This window comes from Abrus precatorius, unplaced genomic scaffold, assembly GCF_003935025.1.
Source record: "Abrus precatorius isolate BTA unplaced genomic scaffold, Abrus_2018 Scaffold10, whole genome shotgun sequence".
Classification (NCBI taxonomy): domain Eukaryota; kingdom Viridiplantae; phylum Streptophyta; class Magnoliopsida; order Fabales; family Fabaceae; genus Abrus; species Abrus precatorius.
The window spans coordinates 9,004,769-9,029,024 of NW_020874292.1; the positions used below are offsets into that span (position 1 = coordinate 9,004,769).

At 30.1% G+C, this 24,256-nt stretch overlaps 1 protein-coding gene and 1 pseudogene across 1 annotated transcript; both read right to left on the reverse strand.

Annotated features, from left to right (window-relative positions):
- Positions 1-223: 223 nt before the first annotated feature.
- Positions 224-4,224, reverse strand: LOC113850941 (wall-associated receptor kinase 1-like). The gene is made up of 3 exons (XM_027481452.1): positions 3,315-4,224; positions 1,782-1,955; positions 224-1,434 (listed from the first exon to the last, which is right to left on the reverse strand). The coding sequence occupies exons 1-3, from the start codon at positions 4,222-4,224 to the stop codon at positions 224-226; spliced, it is 2,295 nt and encodes a 764-aa protein (XP_027337253.1).
- A 1,853-nt stretch (positions 4,225-6,077) lies between these two features.
- On the reverse strand, positions 6,078-17,074 carry LOC113850951 (annotated as a pseudogene).
- Positions 17,075-24,256: the final 7,182 nt, after the last annotated feature.

Below are 24,256 nucleotides of genomic sequence, written 5' to 3' on the forward strand. Positions count from 1 at the left end.
GAAGGATAAAAAGTTAAAAGTAAAAACATGAATAGATGAAATTGAAGAAACTAAAAATTTCATGAAGCAAATGAACGAAAGCAAATTCACTTGAGAAGCCTATTTATAATGATACAAGCATTAATATGGTATTTGATACAGCACATAAACATCAAATAATGAAGTTTTAAGTAAGGATAGGCTTGTCAATTACAATCCATCACAATTTACATCTGCTTATCTATCATCTTCCACTGGGGAAGGTCGTCGAAATCTGGTTTAAGCTATCAACACCAGAACTGATACCACTACTTCCACCAGCGTCATTTTCAACACTTAAAACATACGCTTCTGATTGGAGAGAAATCTCAGTGTCTTCTGAACACATATTGGCACTTTCCCGTTGGTGCATTTCCGCAAATCTCAGTCCCGCAAGTTCCATTGCCACTTCTTTCATGGTGGGTCTTTCTTCTCGTTTCACCTTTAAACACTGTTTTGCAATTTTGGCAAATTCCATCAGTTGGTCAACATTTGCGGTCGCCTCATCAATTATGTGAGGGTCCACAGTGTCAAGTAATCGATCCTCTTTCATGGAAGAAACGAAGAACAGAGCAAGGTTCGTAACACACTCTTGCTTGTGAAAAGCGAGTGCCTTTTTTCCTGTGAGTAGTTCTGCTAGGACAACCCCAAAGCTATAAACATCACTCTTCTCAGTTAAGTGGCTTGTGTGTAAGTATTCAGGGTCAAGATACCCCAACGTTCCTTGCACCAAAGTGGTTAATTGAGTTTGATCTAGAGGAACAATTCTTGAAGCTCCAAAATCAGAAACCTTTGCTGTGAGATTGTGATCAAGTAATATATTTGTAGTTTTCACATCTCTGTGGATGATTGGTTCAGAAGTAGCAGAATGCAAATATGCCAGGGCCTCAGCAGTTTCTGTTGCTATTCTTAATCTAGTTTTCCATGTAAGTTTTAAGGACTGGCTTTGACCATGAAGATGCTCATAAACAGTACCATTGGAAATGAATTCATAAACAAGCATTGGAACTTCTGTCTCTAAACAACAACCCAAGAGCTTTACCACATTCCTGTGGTTGATTTCGGAAAGCAACATAACCTCGTTAATAAACTGCTCAATCTGGTTTGGATCACTGATTTTGGATTTTTTTATCGCTACAGTTCTATTATCTAATAACACTCCTTTATAAACTGTTCCTTGACCACCTTGCCCTAGTATCCTATCTGGATTGAAGTTATTAGTTGCCCTTTTTAGCTCCTCCACTGTGAAGACTTTAGTCATTTCTGACCCTCTATGCCTCGCTACTCGTTGTTGTAACAATAGACCACCATTTTGCTCAAAAAAGTGTTCCTTAAGTTTCATGAGCTTTCTTTTCTTGAATGCCCAGTACACATAAAAGCTTCCCCCCAGCAGTGCTATGATGCCTATGCTCACACCTACGCATAAACAAGCGGAAACAAAGTCAATTTCTTCGTTTTGTCTTGTACATGTCTCAACTTCATGTTGCCGATGGTGTATGTTATAAAATCAAAATGTCACTCTATTCGGATAATTCCTGAGCTTACAAGTAATACGTATAGGCCTAATAGAGTAAATGCTATTTTAATCGTACCAAAATCACCTTGAATATATGCATAGAATTAATATTGTTGATTACCGATAAAGATTCTTTGATCAATATAATTTTAATAGTAAACTTGGTTATTGACAATAAAATGAAGAGCTATGATAGATTTGAGAACAAAATGTGTCGTAATTTCCAGCAGTGCAATAGTATACTCACTCAAAGTTGTTACGAGTATGATGTCTCTGCTGTTCGTATCTTTTTTGCATCCTGATCCATTTACTTTTCCATCTCCTACGAATCCTTTTCGGCATGAACAATTGTAACTCCCCGGATAGTTTTTGCACTTTTCCCGATGAATGCAATCGTTAGATCCCTTGCATTCGTCAACATCTAACAGATTATTTGTTAGTTATAATTTCTGATTTCACACTTAAAATTGTAATAGCAGAAAAGTTTATAGTTTATAATTAGTTAATTGAATTAAAGTTGTTTGATAAAATTAGTTTTTTAATTAACTAAAAGCTATTAAATGGCTTAGAAGAAAATATTTTATGTTATTTGTGTATTTAAAATGTTTAGATATACTGTAAATAAAATATTTTATTGAAAACTAATTTTTAATAAGATGAGTATCGCTTAAAGTAACTTTTAATAAACTAGTTTTTAAAAGTTATAAATCTTTTTTATATTTTGTTTATCAAACAATTCTACTAATGTATTGATAAAAAAATTATAAAGTCAAATAAGTTATAAGTTTATGTTATCAAAAACACTCTACTTCCAACAAAATAAAGAAAAAGTTTTCTTTTAGGTAAACTACTCAATAAACATTCCACGAGAAGAAAAATAAGTAAAATAAATTTAAATTATTTTCATAAGTTAAAAGCATGTACAATAACTTTTTAAGAAGTTAGATGATTTGGCTATTAAAGAAAGTTGAGTTGCATAAAGTTTTTCAACTTATAAAAAAATATTTTATTTTCAAGTGTTTGGTAAAATATTATAACTAATTCAAATTAAAATGTATTTAACTACTTATGGTTTGTTTGTATTAGGAGAAAAGAAGAAAATAGTAAAAAAAGGTAAGAAAGACTATCTGTTTAAACGAAGAAAAGCTAGAAAGAGAAAGTATTCTTTATCGACCCCATAATAGTAAAAAATAAAAAAAAAACTTCAAAACAGTAGGAAGTAAAACAGAGAAAAACAGGGGAGGAGAATCTGAGGTCGTAGAGAAGTTTATTTTTTAAAACATTTAAATAACATAAAAACAATAAAATAATTAAAACATATTTTTATTAAAAAATATTATGATAATAATAATAATAAATTAGTTTAATTTAAAATTTTTTGATTATTTTTTATCAATTTTTCATTAATCTAAATAAGATTTTGTTTTAAAAAAATCTTCATTTGAGTAAACTACTCAATAAACATTCCATGCGAAAAAATAAGTAAAATATATTACATTATTTTCATAAATTAAAATTATGTATAAATTTTTTAGAAGCTGGAAATGGGATTGTTTTCAAAGAAAGTTGAGATGGATAAGATTTTTAAATTATTAAAAAAAACCTTTTTTTTTCAAGTGTTGGCAAAAAAAATAAAAATTAAAATGGACTAAGAAATAATATTAAAAAAATTGTATTTTCATTCATGAAGTATTAAATAGATGTAAAAAAATAGGTGATAAAAAATAAATATAAAAAAAGTGAGTGTAAAAATATTATTATCGAAATAATATACATATACCTAGGCAACCATGAGGGAGATAAGGGTTTCCTTGAAAGCCAGGACGGCAACGACAAAGGTAACCGTTTCCGTCCGTTGCATTGTCACATCTACTGTTGTCTGCCTTACACGCATAACTTGATAAATTCATAGAATCTTTGCATGTTTGGTTCCCCACTGCCCAATCCACAACCACAGGAAACTCCTCCTTGTCCAACTTTAAGAGGTCTTTCTCTAAGAAGTTGTAGCTTCCGTTTTCCACCAGGAACGCAGAACCGCATGCGATTGGTTTGGTGCTAAATTCTTGGGCGAAGGAACTGTCGTTGATGACGTTCATAGCAGTATAGTAGCTGAAACTGGATATCCCTTGTTGTATTGGAGTCTGGCAACAACCAATGCCGGAGCAAGATCCATTCACTAATAAATCTTTGGTGTACAGAGACAGGCACATTGGTGCAGTATATTTATTTTCGGTGTTCGTATATGGTACCACAAATCCAGCGGTGTCAACGCCAACAACTGTTAATTTATTTCGGTTGGGTGAGAGTTGAAAAGGTGTCAGGTTGAAATAGAACCTCCATCCGATATCAGTAAGATCTTCGTAAGAGCTATAGTTATAACAGTCTTTGACTACTGGCAATGAAATGCGAAGTTCGCCATCCAGGAGCGAGATGCTTAACAAGGGCACGCTATTATTAGTATTATTATTATACAAGAAAGGTATGTGCGTGTGTGTGAAAGAGGTTTGGTTGCAGATGATGAGAAATGAGGGGTTCAAGGAACATTCCTTGGTCATGCCAAATGGAAAGGGAATGTTGACAGAGCCACACTTGTCTCTGCAGTTTGTCTTTGACATGGGTTGGGTTTTCGTTGCTGCAATAAGGATTGCCACAAGTAGCAGTTGCAGAAGCTGCTTTGAGTGCACGGCCATGGCTTTGGTTTCTCGAGTCCATGTGATTGTGCTCCCATTCTTATTCCCTCCTAAAGCACAAAATAATTGTACTCAATAATTCAGAGTTTTGCTTTTTTAGTGGGTGACTCTGCGTAGACTTTAAAGTTCAATTCAAGTCATCGGTACCTACCACTAATTTGTCTTATATATCCACACTTTTTAAATCGTTTGCCCTCTTTAAGTTGAGTTTTGCACTTTTCATGGGATATTTTTACGTATATTTCGAGAAAAGTTAAGAAAAAGAGAAAAGAAGGGATTAATATTTTTACGTAAATAATCATTTTGTAGTTAAAAATATGCATGATTATCAAATATAACTAAAAAATAGGTTAAAAATAAGAATTTAATTAAAATTTATTGATAATATAACAAATTTTATATTTCTATTCAATTATATATATAAGTAACAATCTTTAATTTTATGATAATTAATATAAAAAAGTTATACATATCGTGTACTTTAATTAGTAGACAATGTAACGTTTTTACGCTGAAACTGCATCAAAATTAAATAAGATATTGAATACAACTTCATATTGATCATTAAAGTAGCTTTTATAAATCAAAATGGATATTCAATTAATTGAATAGAAATCAAATCCAAAACACTTAAAGTTTATTATACAAGTACCTCACATTTTCAAAACAAAGTAAAAACAGTTAGTAAACATTCTCTAATATAATATTTATTTTAATATACTTTTAATTATTAATTAAGATTTATATATTAAAAAGCACAAAATTTATGTGTCTTTCACTCTCAATTTAATAATTCTTACTCTTAATTTAATGATTCTATATCATACTTGTACATTTTTTATAAATTTTATACAATAATTAATAATGTGTTAAAAAATATATTCTTAACAGTCATAAAAACTAACCTTAAAAATTCTAGTTCAATATCTTAATAGTATAATTATTATTTATCTAATTAACTAAAAGTTATTAAAGATGATCATATCTTAGTAATGAAATGAAAATAATGGAATAAATACAATTGATGAAAGAATATATACTTTAAAAGAAAAAGAGTTGAAACTCAATTCACATCATCAGTTCATTGTAACCTTGGATTTAGTTATTTATTATGAAAATATAAAATCAAACTTATTTACATAAATAATTTATAATCCTATATAAAAAATAAATAACTGATTATTGATTTTATGTATACGATTGATGATTCCAAAGTTAACTTCAATCCTTCCAGGAGAGAGAGAGAGAGGTGAGAAACAAATAAATACTTCTTTATGTCCTCTCCTTTAAATATGTCTTCCATGAGTTGAGTCAATCTATAGTTTATAATTCAAATTATAATGGTCGTGTTCAAAGCATTAGTCATGCTTAATATTGAGCACACTCGTGCTAAGGATATATTGGATTTGTTTTATATTTAGACAGTCACACTTAAATCAGCATGAATTCATTGTGATTTGTGAAGTACAAACATGCTAATAAAGAGCATGGTCTTACTCAACTTCAACATAACCAAAACCGTACTCAATATAGTATAGCCATATCAAGAATTCTTCTTTAAAGAAGCAAGAGCGTGCTAATGAGGAGAATGATCAGTTTCATCCTGATGTGCTGAATTCAAAATGAGTGTGATTGACTTGTTGAACACAAGGTGATCAAGGGAGCATAATTGTACAGTATAAACGTCAAGAGATAGAATAGCTTAAAATTATTAGCATTAACGCAGTGCTCTTTTAATGATCAGGATTTCATTTCAAACAGTGAGGCTTTACAGTTTACAACATAGTTTCTTTGTGATAGTTTCACTACCATAAATTAAATATCTAGGTCTGAATTCTTCGCTATCCATGAAATAGGAGAAGCTACAAATTTAACGATGCATCAAGTACAAATCTATTTACGCATAAAGAATTGAATAACGTATCCGATGCAATAGGGAATACAACATGTAGTATTATCCTAAAGGGATTATCACATGATCCTGAGTAAGATAGGATTGCCATTAAGAAATAACAATAATGTCACAATTAATTTCAATTAATCATCTTCCACCAGCCAAAGATATCGAAATTTGGTTTAAGCTATCAAAACCAGAATTAATACCACTTCCACTATTGCCGTCTTCAACACTAAATATAGATGGTGTTGAATGCAGCAACTTTTCAGTCTCCTCTAAAGATAAATTGACATTTTCCCATCGATGCTTTTCCACAATTCTTAGTCCCTCGAGTTCCATTGCTACTTCTTTCATGGTGGGTCTTTCCTCTCCCTTCACCTTCAAACAATGCTTTGCAATATTAGCAACTTCCATTAGTTGCTCAACATTTGCCTCTTCTATTATGTGGTGGTCTACAATGTGAAGTAATTTTCCCTCCTTCATTGCAGATGTAAAATACACTGCTAGGTTTCTATCAGCTTCCGGCCTATCAAAAGAGAGTGCCTTCTTTCCCGTTATTAGCTCTGCTAAGACAACCCCAAAGCTATAAACATCACTCTTCTCTGTTAATTGACTTGTGTGGAAGTACTCTGGATCAAGATACCCAAGTGTTCCCTGCACCAAAGTGGTTAACTGAGTTTGATCAAGAGGAACAATCCTTGAAGCTCCAAAGTCAGAAACCTTTGCAGTGAGATTGTGATCAAGTAATATATTTGTAGTTTTCACGTCTCTGTGTATGATTGGGTTAGAAGTAGCAGAATGCAAGTAAGCTAGGGCCCCAGCTGTTTCTGTTGCTATTCTCAATCTTGTTTTCCATGTAAGTTGTAAGGAATGGCCTTGATCATGAAGATGCTCATAAATAGTACCATTGGGAATGAACTCATAAACAAGTAAGGGAACTTCCGTCTCTAAACAACAACCCAAGAGCTTTACCACATTTCTATGGCTGATTTGGGAAAGCACGACCACCTCATTGATGAATTGCTCAATCTGATTTGAGTCACTGACTTTGGACTTTTTTATTGCCACAGTTCTGTTGTCTAGTAATACTCCTTTGTAAACTGTTCCTTGGCCACCATGACCTAGGATCTTGCCTTCATCAAAGTTGTTAGTAGCATCCTTTAACTCTTCCATAGTGAAGACTTTAGCTGTTTCACTTGACCCTTGATACCTGGCTATTTGTTGTTGTAGCATTAAGCCACCATTTTGTTGAAAAAATTGTTCTTTTAAGTTTCACGAGCTTTCTTTTCTTCAAAGCCCAAAATACATAAAAGCTTCCCACTAGTAGTGCTACAAGACTTGCACTCACACCTAGACATAAATAAAGGGAAATACAGTCAATTTTATTTTATTTTTTGATAAATAAAGGGAAATACAGTCAATTTTATTTTATTTTTTGCTTGCACTGCCATATTGATGGCTACAACTGGCCGATGACACATGCATAAAATTAAAATGCCACACCATTTGAATATTTTATGACCTGAAAAATATATTTTGAAGGACCCATATTCATTGTTATATTAAACATGGTTGACGAGATTATATGTTACAACTGAACCAAGAATATGAGTGTTGTAATTCAGGCAGACAATAGTGTATGTATATATATGTATACTCACTCAAAGCAATTATGAGTATGATCATTTTCCTCGAATTGGTGCTAGGTTTGGGATTGCATCTTGTTCCATCTTTTTTCCCATCTCCTTCATATCCTTTTGGGCATGAACAATTCTAGCTCCCGGGGAAGTTGTTGCATGTTGCCCCATCAACGCAATCGTTGGATTCCTTGCATTCATTAACGTCTGAAATTAAGATAATTTGTTAGTTATGATTTCCATTTTCACAATGAATAGAAAAGTTTAGATTAATTAATAGAAGGAAATTATTTTACAAGTAGTAAAAAATGTTAATAAAAATATAAAAAAACACGAGTTATTGATACTTAATCTTGAAAATAATAAAAAACAATTTAATTTATAAAACATTATTCTAATGCAATTTAATATATAAGAAATGTCATAAAATGAGAAAAGAAAAAGAAGTAAATATATAGAAGAATACATTGTGTCTCATTTCAAAAAGTTAAGCTCCCAATTAATTTATGATTTAGACTTAGGTAAAAGGTATGACTATGAATACCTTGGCATCCATGAGAAAGGTAAGGATTTCCCCTATAACCCTGAGAGCAGTTGCAAAGGTAACCAGGTCCCTCCATTGAATTGTAGCACTCACTGTTTTCAGCCTTACACGCGTAACTTGAAACTTCTTTCTGGCCTTCTTGGCATGTTTGGTTCCCCACGGCCCAATCCAACACTACAGGAAACATGGTCTTGTCGAACTTGACTAGGTCAGTGGATGAGAAGTTGTAGGCCCCATCTTCCACAACAAAGGCATAACCGCATGGGTTGAAGTCAAGGACGCGCGTGTGGTTAAACACGCTCCCAGAACCATAGGAGAAACCCGACAACCCTTGTGGGATAGAAGTCTCGCAACACCCAGTGCCGGAACATGACCCATTAGACACGATGTCATCGAGCCTGTTGCACAAGGACACGCATCCCGTGGTGTAGTTCTTTTCCTCCGAATCAATTCCCACTACTATTCCAAGCGTGTCACACCCAACCACGGTGAACTTGTTCCGGCTTGAAGAGAGTTGAAAGCTTGGGAGGTTGAGATCCTGCAATGTTCGGTTCACGCGCCTTCCTCTTTCACCGTAGCAATCGCTGGCCACTGGCCATGAAATGCGTAGTTCTCCGTTGAGTGAGATGTTTAGCACGCTTATATTGCTTTGTGCCAAGAAAGGGGTGTGTGATGAAGAAGAGGTTTGGTTGCATATTATGAGAAATGAGGTGTTGAAGGAACATTCCTCTGTGGTGCCAAATGCGCAGTTTGGCTTTGATATTTGTTGGGTTTTTGTTGCTACCAAAAGGGTCGCAACAAGTAGAAGCTGCAGCATCTGCTTTAAGGGCATTGCCATGGCTTTGTTTCTCAGGTTTCTCAGACCATGCCATTAAGATGATATAACTATTTCTTCTGCTTGTGAAGAGTGAGTCAAAGGATTTGACTTTTTTTAATGTGTACGAAGAGGATAAATTCAATCGTGGCTGCGTCTTAGATAAGCAATAGAAGAAGGAAATGGGAATAAAAACAAATAAAATGAAGACAAGACAAAGCAAGTATATAGTACAGAAATATAAAACTTGAATTTATAAACGTATTGTCGTTTATGATTTCATGGTCACTTACTCCAGTTTTCTAGATGAGGAGAAAGGGACCAAACAAAACAGTACAAGAGAATAAGTAAACACGACCAAAGGCGGAGGTTTGACATTAATCACAAATCACAATGTTTAACGTTTGTTTTAGATTAAATAATAACAATCTTTACTGGAAAAATGTACTAATCTTAGAACATTAATCACAATCGTTGACTCTTTCTTTCTTTATCTTTGTACCATTTGTCAATGTCTCTCATTTCTTACGTGAGCCTTTACAGCAAGGCAAATTACTTTGTATAAGTAAGATATGAATATTTTTATACGACAAAGATTATATTTTTCTATCAACTTTTTTTTATCTTTATTTTGCTTTTCTATTATATCATCTGACAGTACAGTTTTTACTCTTTCTCTTTCTTTTTTTTCCTTTTCGTTTTGTCTATCTCTTTCTACAACCTATTTCACACTCATTTAATTAATGAGTCAATGAATCATTTTTCTTTTCACAATTATAGGAGATAGATTTTAGTTTCTCTTTACCTGTTTTTAAAATATATTTTTAAGATGTATATATATATATATATATATATATATATTTAAATATATAATATAATAAGTAAAAATAATAATTATATATATATATATATCACATGTGATATCAATTTTTAGTTAAGTCAATATTTTAAATCTAAATCTTTATAAAAGTTTAAATTTGCTTGACTATAATAATAATACATTCATAATAAGAATTTTATTTTTAATCTTCATTAACCATATTCTTGCATATATCACACAACTCCACTCCTCGTGTCATTTCTTAGAATCACACGAAGAAAATTTTATCTATTCATATATATACATATACGATGATATATTATTTTATATTTAAATATGTAATATTTAAATTTATTTCTCACGTAAAATATACTTTATCTGAAATTATTTTTCAAATCAAATTTACTTTGATTTACAAGTTATTCAAATATAAGATTTTATAAAAATATTCTATAATTTTTTATGCAAAAATTATATGTACATAATCATTATTTATCATGGACATTTTTTAAAAAAATTTAAACAAATGCTAAGTGTCTCCTTTTTCAAATCTCAAATCTCAAGAGCCACTAAATTTATTGATGTCAAATCTTGTATTTATTCTTTCAGATGAATATTAATTTTGTTTCTATTGGAATAAGTTTATCATCAACTTATATAATCATAATCAAATTATTACTTCAACACAAAGGAGCCGAAACTCATTAGTCACGGCCATCGTAATAAAAATCAAGATTTTTTTGATAATTACACTATAATTACAAAATTTATCATTTAAGTAAGTAACCATTATCAACACAATCTTAATTAAAAAATAAATAATATGCAATAAACAATCTTAGTAATTAAAGAATAATTTTAACAAATTATACACTAAATTTTTATGCCATAACAACTATTAAAAATACAAAGAATAGTCGAATTTAAATTTATTAGACAATGTACTAATCAAAACTCATACTTTGGTGCTTATGTTTTGTATTTTTTCAAATTACATAATAAAATATATGACAATCAAGCATAATATATAAATCAATTAATAGATTAATCTTTTCAAAGACTAGATACATATCCTTATTCAAATTTTCATGCTAATAAAATAAAATAAAAGTTGTGTTACATACTAGATTGACTTCTTTTACCGTAGCAAATATGTTGATTTACATTTATCATATAAATTAGCAAGTAGTAGTTTGGAACTAGGTCTAGTATAGGCTTTATGCAAGATTTGTTAGGTCAGTGCGCTGATGAACGTAGTAGTATTCACTACTAGAAAAATTAAAAATATAGACAAATTTACAGACATATTTTTTCATTATTACAGATGAATTTTAGTATTACAGACGACTCCAGTTCTTCTATAATATGCGCGTCAGTAAATAAATACAGACGGATTTTTAAATCCGTCTATAAATTACAGACAAAAAAATTTGTCTGTAATTTATAGACGAAAAAATTCTTCTGTAATTCGTTTATGAAATTTTTAAAAAAAAATGTTTCATTTTTTTATAAACATAATTATTTCTCGCTGTTCCTAATTATCACAATTTATAAACATAATAAAAACTATAAAATTATATATTTAAAATTAGAAATTATTTATAAAATATAAAATTAAAATTTCATTACAAATGAAGAAGTAAATATCTAAAAAAATAATATAAAAAATAAAATAACATTGTATATCATTAATAATCGATGTGATCATCTTCTAAAAAAGTATCGCAATCAGTAGAAAATGAGTCAAAGGAGAAATGATGCATGGAGCTAAAAATTGGTGGAGGAGGAGGAAGAGGTGTAAGTAAAGGTGCTTGCTCTCATGAGCTCAAAGTATGCATGCATCTGCATATGCTGCTGCACCTAATATATGAATATTTTCTTATATTTATTTACACTTAATAAAACAAATTTCTAATGTAAATTTTGGTAGAATTTCCTTTAATATACGAATATTTTTCTATAGTTGTTTACACTTAATAAAACAAATTTCTAATGTAAATTTTAGTAGAATCTCTCCTAATATATGAATATTTTCCTATATTTGTTTAAATTTAATATAACAAATTTTTTCGGCAGAATCTTCCTTAATATATTAATATTTTCTTATATTTATTTACACGTACTTAATACAAAAATTTAAATTTTCTTTACACATAATCTATATATTATATAACAATCTATTAATCAATGCATAAAAAAACATACACATTACAATCCTAAACCGTTCTAAAATACATCTTTTTGTAACTCTACAATATGCATATTCTACAAGCTTTACAAATACAAACAATTTCACAGCACACAATAGTCAGGTTCGGAGAAGGACCTCTATGCCCTTCCCCCAGTCATACAAAATCTAATCCTACAACTCTATCTTGAAAATTTTAACTCTCTAAAATACATCAAAAATAAAAAAAACTAAACTGATTAAAAGTTAGAGTATCGTACCAGGAACACAATGATGCAAATTATCTTTCAAACGGATGTTCCAATTACTCACAAAGGCAAAAAAATTGAGCTCCTAGAGAGAGGCGAGAGAGAAAGAGAGATTTATGAAAAATGAGCAAGGGGAAGGGGGAGGCGCGATTTTATGGGTTTCAGACATTACAGATGGAAAAATATATTTGTAAATGGTTTAATGAAACGGTGCGTTTTAAAGGTCCATTTACAGATGGATTTTTCCGTCTATAAATTCGTCAAGTCCATTTACAGATGAAAAAATCTCTCTGTAACTTCCACTCCAAATTTTCCTCCCATTTTCAAATTACAGACGGAAAAATCCGTCTGTAATTTTTGTCTATATTGTTTCGTGCCAAATTGTAGGTAAACTACAGACGAATATCACAAACAAATTTTTATTTGTCTATAAATGGCGCTTGTCTAGTAGTGATTTGTTTGGTGTCTATTACTTAATGCAGTTCCGAGGCAAAAGAACTTGACCAAACGTGTATTATTGACGATTCCCTCAAATGCTTATGGGTTGTATGATATTGAAGATGAAGACATATTACATCTTTTTTTGCATTGCGATGTCTCTATAAAATTGTACTACATGGTGTTTGAATAGTTTTGTGTTAATTTATGCTTACCTAAAACTTTACACGAGATGTTACTAAGTATGTGTAGAATCCAATGTGAAAAAAAGAAATGGAGAAAAGTTGTAATGGTATGATTTGTGGTAGCATGAACAATTTGCGTTCAACAAAATATTAGTGAAATGTTTGATTATATTAAGTGTCGTTCTTGGAAGTAGCTTGCAGTAGAGCCTCTAAGAAGATCAGCTGTATATGTGAATTATATTAATGATTCCTTAACATATACTATTAATTCTCTTTAAAATTGTAATGAGTTACAGTACTCCTTTGTACTCTAAATTTATCTTTAATAAAATATTGATATTTAATAATTAAAAAAAAAGAATAAAAAAATAGATGCATCATAGTTAAAACCTCTTTCCAAAAAATAAAAATATGAAAGACCTCTGGTGTAATTTGATAGCTATTTTTCCTCTACAAGGTTAATATAGTTATATGCTCAAATTTAATGTCTAAGTTACAATATCAATTTTTAGAAAAAGATTAATAGAAAAATAAAATCGTACGCTAGAGGAAAAAACACAATTAATTTATATATTAGAAAATAAAAACACCAAACAAATTAAATAGAATCATTAAAAAAAATATCAATGTCCATGAGAATACTTATCTCCTAACAATAAATAATATAATAAACTAATCAATAATGTTTCTAACAATTTTAAAAATTTACATTTTAAATTCTGATTGTACCAACAACTACGATGTTATCAAACCTCTATATCAACTTGACGGCACACAAAAGGTGTCATGTTAAGGTCTAAAATTATTTGGTTCACACTTGCCTTTGACGGCATAGCAATTGCTAGGTATTAGCAATGAAACTAGACCTAACAAAATCATCTATACAACCCATTCAGGTCAGTCCGTTGCATATGGATGATAAAAATATATATTTATCATATATATTTAATTTATTGAGAATGTAAAAAATTTATACTCACAATGTATTAAATTTTGACTCAATAGATGATAATTAACGAAATTTTAACACATAATAAGTGGTACATCAGAGTATTAGTCAAATCAATTTCTCTTGAATCCCTTTGGCAAATATTACACATAACACACATAAATAAAACGACTCTGAAATCATGATACTACAACATTACCCAGATGGCTAGAACGCAAGAGCGGTGAACTAAAAGAAATTCCCTATGGCCAACATAAATATAAAATCTTAAAGTCAATGGTACCATAGACAAAGTGCCTCCAACAAAAACTCTTCATCTGCCATCCCATAAAGGGGACATCACATCATTGCAAATGGTGTAATCCTCAGGCCCAGTACATGTAGCATAAGTATAATGACAATTAGCATAGTCAATTTCAGTTAGACCTGATCTTTCACCAACTACGAAATCTGTTGCATTTGATCTGGCATTAATCCAAGTAGTTGTTGCCGTCATTCTCAAACTATCCAATTCCATGGCCACTTCCTTCATTGTGGGTCTTTCCTCACCCCTAAGTCTCAAGCACCATTGAGCAATATTGGCAACTTCCTTCACCTGCTCAGTGTTTCCCTCACTGACAGAATCCTCAACAATTTGGAACAAGCAATCATTTTTCATAGCTGAAAGAAAATACAAGGCTAAATTTCTCTCCTCTTCTGGCATGTCAAAAGAAAGTGCCCTTCTTCCTGTTAGCAACTCTGCAAGAACAACACCAAAGCTATACACATCACTCTTCTCAGTTAGTTGGCTGGTTTGGAAGTATTCAGGGTCAAGGTATCCAAGAGTTCCTTGCACCAATGTTGTCAATTGACATTGGTCACGTGGGATCAATCTTGAGGTACCAAAGTCTGAAACTTTAGCTGTATACGTGTCATCTAAGAGTATGTTAGTTGATTTGAAGTCCCTATGAATTATTGGTATGGAAGCAGAAGAATGTAAATATGCAAGTACACCAGCTGTTTCTGTTGCTATTCTTAGACGTGTTTCCCAAGAAAGTGTGGTGCCTCCTATACTATTTTCATTGTGGATGTGGTCGAAGAGAGTGCCATTGCTCACAAATTCATAAACCAACAATGGCATTTCTGTCTCTAAACAACAACCTAGGAGTTTGACCACATTTCTGTGGTTAATTTGGGAAAGCACAACCACTTCATTGATGAATTGCTCAATTTGGCTGTGGTCTACTAGTTTGGATTTCTTTATAGCAACAACTTGATCATTTCGAAGTGTTCCTTTATAAACTGTACCATAGCCTCCTCTGCCAATGATTCTACTCTCATGAAAGTTTTCAGTGGCTTTCTTGAGCTCCCGTGCAGTAAAAATTCTGGCTGTCTCAGCTGATTCTTCCATGTTTGAAATTTGCTGCTGTAACATTAAACCACCATTTTGCTTAAAATATCGTTCTGTAAGCCTCGTCCTTTTTCTTTTACGAAACACATGGTATAGCCAACCACTACCAGTTAATAACAGCATGAGGCCAATGCCAATACCTACATTAACAAAGTATCTTGTTGAATCATTCTTAAATTTAGCTATTGTTTTAAATTTTGCAGGTATGTCATTCATAGTGATATCTTTTATTTACTTTATTTAAAGGTGAACTATCTCTTGAATTTCATTTTCCGTTGCATGTACTAATCATTACACTTCATTCTATATATATACTTGCAAACAAATGTCCCTTTTATTACTATGATTTGGAAAGTTGTGAATCTAGATTTTCCCTATAGAATAGCTACTTACATAGAGTGAAGGTAATTAGTTTAAGCTAAAAATAATGCATGAGACAAAGCGATAGACTACGAGTGAGAAGAAAATTCAAGAACGGAAAACAGGTGGAATTTCTTAAAATAAAGAAGCAAAAATCTGCATGTTTTTCTTGTATAGCTCCCTTTTCTTTTTCATTTTTGTCTTGTTAGTGCTATTATGTAAACTTAGTAGTACTTACCTATCACAGTCTCATTAACCTCACGTTGTAGATCAGTGACACAGCCACTTCCAGCTTTTCTGCCATCTCCCTGGTGCCTCTTGGTCTTGGGACAAGAACATTTATAACTCCCAGGTAGGTTAATGCAAATATCTGAACAGTCATTTAGGCTCGGATTGCCACACTCATCAATATCTTGAAAAGAAGCAAGCAAGAAACAGTTAGTACTCATCCATTTATCAAGCAAAAAAATTATAAATTAGACTGATTACAACTTTGTGGCAAACACAGTTTTTACCTTGACATCCTCCAGGAAGGTATGCATTTCCCACATAACCTTCTAAGCATTTACATAGATACCCTGGTCCATTGTCAGAGTCAATACATACACTATTTGCTTGGCAAACATAACTCTTCAAATTCTTCTTAGCTTCTTCACATGTCTCATTACCAACAGACCAATCAAGCACTGTGGGAGCAGTTCTTCTCTTCTGCAGGTTGATGAAATCATCAGTGGAAAATTTGAAAGAGTCTTCTTCCACCAAAAAAGAGTAGCTACAAGGGTAGTTCATATCCCTATATGTTCTATTGGATCTCAAGACATGAGCTTCATATTCCAGAATGTTTTTTGGGATAGAAGTTTGGCAGCAACCAATACCAGAACAGGATCCATTGGTTGAACTTTCTATACTACTACAAAGTGAAAAACACCCTCCAGTTGAATAATTTTTTCCAATTGTTGCATTAATGACAGAAAGGGTGTCACATCCAATTCCAATGAACTTGTTCCGAGTAAATGAGAAGGGGAATGCTTGCAAAGTCATAGATGATCTCCCTGAACCCACTTGGATACCCTTTTCATCATAACACACATAAGCTACAAAGGAATGTATCCTCAAATGGCCATCCAATGACACCTCAAGAATCTCAATATTTGAGGTCAAATTCCACAGAAATGGTTTGGGAGGTTTGTGGCTTGTGTTACAAGCAACATAAAAGTTATTGTTTAAGTAGCAGTCCTCAGTTGTACCAAATGGGTATGGAATGCTAACACTTCCACATTTATTTTGGCAGCTATGATGAATTGTTTGTGACATTGCTGATATCATTAATAGCAAGCAAGCAAATAGCACAACTTTTGCATTTTCCCCGATTGAAGCCATTGCCGCAATTCAGGCTTTAGAAGGCTTCAATTTTGAATGTAGTAATTGCTGACACCGCCACGAATTTTGAATCGCTCACAATCCAGGCTTTAGAACTCAGGCTTCAACTGTTACTTCTTTTTTTTTTTTTTTGGAAATTATATATTATATAGTTTGCTAGATTTGTCTTTTGGTTTATGAGAATAAATATGTCTTCGATACCTTCACAATTAATGGTAGCTAGGCTTTTATTGGACCTACCAAAAAGTTTTATGATTTGCTTTAGGGAACTTCTTAGTAGGATAATCATTGTCGTGGAGTCAAGCTCATACTATAGATAGCGGGTATATAGGTTAATTAACTCATAAAAGAGAATTTCTTTATTAGTGATTTGAGAAGTTTGTGCTAAGTTCTTATATTGGTAAAAAAAATTAAAGTGGTGAAGAGAAGGTGAAATCTTTCTCCAAGGAGGTACTTTCAGTTCAGTAAAGGTCATTGGAGAACTTGTAAAACCTTTGGTTATAGGGTAAAGGCAATGTTGAAGCCTCTAATTTCGATCAATCTGTCAGGCCATTGACCTTGGAAAGTAAAAAAGTTAATTAATTAAAGGATTCCAACTTGTTTAGCTAATTGGGCAGAGCAATTGCTTTTCTTTCAAAGGTGAGCTCTCATCACCCACATAAACCTCAGTCCAAAACACGACAGAAAAAAATATTGGGCTTGGCATCAAAATTAGACATGTTTGCATTTATATTGATGGTGAAAAATGGATGATTATAATAATTATTCTCTCTTGTCCTTTTTATAAAAAAAACAAAAGTGAGCATTTTCTCAGTTTTAATTATAAGAAATGAGATATATTTTAGATATATTAATTGTTAAATTCTTTTTATACTCTTTTTTTATTATTAAATATATGTTTAAGAGATAATGATCACACTTACTATATCATTTAGTGTTATAGATATTTTTGAAATAAAATTTATATAGCTGAATTAATTGCTTCTCTTAATTTGACAATTTAATTTTTTGTTTCTTATAATTAATATGAGAAGGAGTATTGATTATATAAAATAACATTTATGTAAAAAAAAATGGTGCACAAAAATATATACCGTAAGGCTAAAGTCCTGCTAAATTTAATAACGAGTTAATTTTAATGTATTGAATAAACAAAATTTGTTTAAAGAACCATTTAATTATATAACCTAAATTTACGTTCAATGATGTGGATAAATATGAGTGACATTATTATTAGTCTCATGCATACTAATTGTAACGGAGGAAACTTTATGTATATATAATATAATAGTCAGTGCAGCAAGTTAAACTAACATTATGAGGCTAATTAAAAGGCAATCAAAACTTCAAATTTTATATTTATTTTCATTATCCCTTATTCCATAATTTGCATTTACTATTTCCTCATTTTAACTTAATTAAAAATTTTAAATAAAAATTTACAAATTGAATTACAAATTACAATATTTGTTTACTACAAAAAAGGTTATCATTTCTTAATTATTTGGTATTTTCTTCATTATAATTTTTAAATAAAAAAATTATTAGTATAGATATTATGAACTAATACTAATAATATAATATAATATATTAACAAATAATTTATACATAAAATCAATACATCAAATAATTTTTATTACTGGGTTTGTCACATATGTGAAAATTCTTTCTCTATTCATTTTATGTCTTTAACTAAAGTGTTGATATACCTTATTTTGATTTCCCTTTTAAATGCATGTAACAACAATTCAAGTGACTCAAACTCAAACAAGACTTCTTGAATATTCAGGTTCCAATGTAGCATCACTGTCTCCCTCAAGGCCAGAACCTTAGTTATCAAGGAATTAAGACAACGTTGGAACTTTTTACTAGTACGAATTCAACATTTCCCGGTAATCTCTATACCTACAATGGTAATTGCTTACACCCCTTCCATGGATGAACTCACAACTGTATTGAACTTTGGTGTACCTTTAGGAGGAGGTCTCCAAACAATTTATTTTTTTTTTTGTTGGGACTTAAGAAATTTTGTTGTGTATTTTTTTTATCTAACGTGTATAGGTGCAAAATTCTTGCTTTGATAATTCTAGACGTAGGTTTAGGATACACAGTTTGGTAATGATTTTTATTAATGAAAACATATTTTTCTAATAACTTAAGCATTTAATATCATAATATTAAAATTAATTTAAATAATTTGTATAATATAAGTTATTGAGTTTTTTTTGTTGAAAATTTTAAAAACACGCAGTCCTTCTTTGAAAGATGAATATGTATAATTTTAATCTATTTTAATATAAGTGAGATTCTAGTTTTTTTTCTCCATTGATTCTTGATAGCTGATTTTGAGATCAAATATGGTCATTTAAATTAAAGCTTTATTCTACTTTTGAAATTACTAAAATTAATAATAAAATATTTAAAACTAGCCATTAAAAGTTATTAAAAAAATTATAATTATTTATCCTCATATATTAAAAGGTTTGTATATTAAAAAAAAACTAAACTATATATAACTCAAATCCATTAATCAAAAAAGAAAGTGCATATTTTAAAGAGACGACGTGGAATATAAACACCTTTCAAGAAAGAGGACTAAAATTTACCTTAAATTATTTTATGAATTTACAAATATCATCTTACTATTATAGTTAAATGTTTTTGTCATATACTTGATTATAAAGTTGTATTTCTTCATTGATATGTTAATTCAGTATTTAATGCATTATATGAAATTAAAAACTATATTTAACTATTATCAATTTAAGCTTAATTAAATGAATAATAGAGCATTTTACCACTGCAATAACTATTTTTTAAAATAAAAAATATTAACATCAATAATTAAAATTGATTTTAAATAACTGAAATAATGTATTTGTATTAAATTTTTATTACTTTTACATATTTAATATACTTTTAAGAAATGAGAAATGGTGTAAACAAATTTGTTCAAATTATTGGTTCTCACGTTATTCCAAAATCACCTACTCTTGACATAATTAACATTTGTCATTGCTACTTTTTCTTTTGTCTCAAATGGATTGTCAGTTTATGATGTTTTTCATAAAAATTAAGAAAAACAATAAATAATTTGAAAAAATTGCTGCTTAGTAAAAAAAATGGTGTGCAGGAATTAAATATGTACAAATGGTGTGGCTATGATTTCCATCTATCTTTTATATACATACATATATATATATATATATATATATATGTATATATATATATATATGTATATATATATATTTCTTAACTTATTGTCTTTATTTAATGAAAACTCAAATATCTTCTTTTATGTAATTAGTATGGTAACCCATGCATCTAAATGTGTATTTTTTTTATTAATTTAATATTAAAAAAATTGGAATAAGATATACAATTTATAGTCTGCAAAAATTTTTAATTTGTTCATATTAAAAAATAATAATGAGAATGTTTAAAGAAATATACTTTTTACCCTTTAAAAGATAAACATGAAATTACAAATGTTTAGTTATAAATAAAGATAATTATGAGAGTTTCATTTTATATTTCTTAATTTATTATCTTATTTACGGTAATATATTTATGATTATGAAAATTCTAGTGTCGTCTTTTGCGTAATTCCTACTCATTTCATCAAACCAGATAACACTACTAACAATTTAATGAGTACAACAACTTTACTTAATATTATCCATTTGTTTCATGAAATAATCAGTGATATTATTGTGCAATGGTTTCTCTAGTTTTGATGCAGGTTTAGAGCCCATTCATTTTACACCTCTACTTCAAACGCAGATGCTGAACACTATTTTGCGTAGGACTGATCGATCTGTCACGCGGTAACTTGTCATTTTCTTCAATTTTATCAGTGGTTAGTTCCATTGTATCTTCGTTGAATATGAGGTTTCGATTTGCTGAAACAAACAATAGTTGACAAGTTGAACAAAATCTTAACCACACAACCCTTTAAAAAAATGTAAAAAATAGCCATTTGGATTCCATCTACAAATAGCAAAGAACAAAATATCACGGAATCAATGCTCGCACCTCACCATTGCATCTGACCCACCTTGCCTGCAAACCTAGCTGCTCATGAGCGCGTAGCCATTCACCCAACCATCCCATTCATATTCTTCCAACTCTCAGAGTTGTGGTTTGTCTATCACTAATAAACGAGCCATGGGTTTTGGGGTTTCTGAAGAACCTTGAAAACTTTTGCCAATTTCATGACATAAAAAAATTACAAAAAAGAAACACTTACTAATGATTACAGTCACGATCGAGTCGGCTTGAGAATAAAATAATTTGTGAATGGTTACATGACACACATTGACCAATAACTCGGAAACATTATGCTCACGATGCTATATAAATCTATCCTTAGCCATTACAACAACTCCACCATTAAATCCATGATCTATCATAGTCATATTGGATATCAGTTTCTTCAAAGGCATATGATGGAGACATGTGGACCTTAATAGAGATCTTTGACTCTCCATTATTTTGTACAACCTATGGGCCATAGAAAAGGGCAGTGTTCCCCGTATAGTGATATTACTTTTATCTTTTGTGTACAATTATTGTGCATAACTGCATATGCAATGTGGTCCATGGAAGTAGGATGTTTTCAATTAATATTCTCGTTAGAACGGGGGAGGCCTTCAGCTGAAGGATACCCCTACCACTACCTTCAAATTAATCTAAATCATAATCGATCAATCCAAATAAATAAAAATAAATGTTATTTGTCTCTGATATTCCACCTGATGAATTACCAAACAATTGTTGTTGTTTGTCCTTAGTCGTGTCCTCATCCTTACCTCCTTTTGGTCGGTCATGAGTGAGCATATGACCTCCCATGTCACTGGCGTTTATGTTTGCATATTTTGTCTTTTCGATTCCCCAAATTTCATGTAGAGTCAAAATGAGGTGAAAATGACAGGAAAAAAAATAAAATAAAATATGATTATTATATTATCTGTAGGGAACCCTTGAGAAGAAAACATCATCTTCCAGGACCGAATTCAAGAAAGAATCAAATTTATTTGCATGATTAACTAGTGTTAAAAAAAAGTTTAACATTGAACACATCATCTAATGAATAGTTTATTAACGCATGAGTATCAAACTCATTAAATAAAATGCTTATATTGCTGGATAGCAACATTAATTAATGTCTGGTCAGTTCGATTATCAAATATCAAAATAACAAACACTTTAGTTTGTGGCTCATCAATTCACTTATCACTTGAAAAAATCTTTTTGTTAATCTTATCTTTGAAAGCTAAGTTTAAGCATAGAGTGTTTTATTAAAAAAATATTTATTATATTAAAGATACAAAACATAATCAATATTTTTAATAAAAATATTATTATTAAATATTTAAACTTACGTTGAAGAGTTGAAGCCAATATTTTTAAATTTTGTTAATTTTAAGCATGTAAAAATGATAAGTATTTGTTAAAAATTACTACTTATTACTTTTTTACATTCTTAATGTAATAAATATTTTTTTTATAAAGATTATCTTTTTTTAATTCCTTAGCCTCTTCCCTTAGGCTGAGATTAATATTTTATTTTTTAAAATTATATTATTAAAACATTTTATTGATATCCCAAAACTGACATTATAAAAAATGTCATATTAATAGATTAGAAAGTTAGACATAAAACTTGCTTTTATTATTATTGAATAGTAATTTAATTTATTTAATGAAAAAATATTAGTATGATATATTGGTGTACATTTATTTTTTACACGAATGAAATATCGTCCATTAATAAATATATATTTATCTATTTGTATATATATATATATATATATGAGAAAATCTTGAGTAGGCTTTACTCAAGCAAATTCTACACAAGAATCTGTCATTTTAGTACATATTACATTATTTTTTCAATCAATCAGGCTTGCTCCTCCACCCTCATCCCCTTCCCTTCCAAAAGTAAAGGTTTTAAGTACGGGAAAGGTAGGTAAGTATGATACGGTTTATTGGTTGTGTAGCTTGGGTTCTGATTGGAGACATATTTTGCTGTATAATAATCAAACATTGATAAAGTAACTTGCCATTTATTTAAACTCGTAGCCTTTTATTGACACAAATAATAATAAAAAAGAACTGGTAGTTCTTTTACTCTATTATATTTTAATTTGATGCTAATTTACTAATGTTAGATTTTTATTACCTAATATTTAAAGATTTTCAAAGTTTCATAAAAAGTATTTTGATTATATTTTTAAACAATGTAAGATGTCTTAATACAAATTTTTTACATCTAGCACTGACATCTAAGGCATGAAATGCATTTTTGGATCTTCAATGGTAGACTCCAAACATGCATTATTAACTCAGAAGCTACATTTTGTTGTGTTTATTGAATCCACGATGCAGGATAATGAAGCAGAATTCAAACACTGTAAAAGTTTGTTGATTTACAGATTTACAACGGACTCAACATTCAAATATAAATTCTAATACTATATTAAAAATTTGGGCCTAACATATTCTTAAAAACTAGTTCATTCAAAGACAATTTTCAATGACGAAAAAATAAAAATGCCTTATAAAGTATATTATGGCCATATTCTTAACTTATGTAAATTATTTTAACACTATCTTGAGGCAAGATTAAAATGTATGAATTCACACTGTTTTAGTGTTTAGATTATTTGGTGACTACTAATATCAACCACATAAATAACATTAAGACAAATTATATTTTGTTTCCTTCAACATGATTTCGTTATTTTAAATTACAACTTCAACTTATAAGTTATTTAAGTTTATAGTATAATGTTTTAACGTTGTTAATCTGTTTAATTTAAAATTATTTAACTTTTAAAATGTTAATATCAATCTTTAAAGTTGGGTTTAAGTAGTTAATAATAATATTTTTTTAAAAAAATAGTTATTATATTTTTATAACTTTAATACAATTATATTTTTTTTCAAATAAAAATAATTAATAATCACATTTAAACACTTCAACTTAACCCTAAAACTTACAGTTAACAAAACCATTGTCTAACGGAAAAACTCAAACAAGTCCCTAATGTATAAACATGTATCAACACTTATTTATTACTTTTTATTTTCTTTCTATCTCTTTCTTTTCATCACATAACACTACTGATAACAACTATTACTTTTATCTCTTTTAATTCTTTCACTTTTACGGTGAGT

Coding starts and splice junctions, on each gene's coding strand:
- LOC113850941 (XM_027481452.1), bottom strand. CDS start 4,224: ATGGCCGTGCACTCAAAGCAGCTTCTGCAACTGCTACTTGTGGCAATC. Junction 1,956..3,314: donor TCTCCCTCATGGTTGCCTAG/GTATATGTATAT, acceptor ATAATCTGTTAG/ATGTTGACGAATGCAAGGGA. Junction 1,435..1,781: donor CATACTCGTAACAACTTTGA/GTGAGTATACTA, acceptor GTTTATGCGTAG/GTGTGAGCATAGGCATCATA.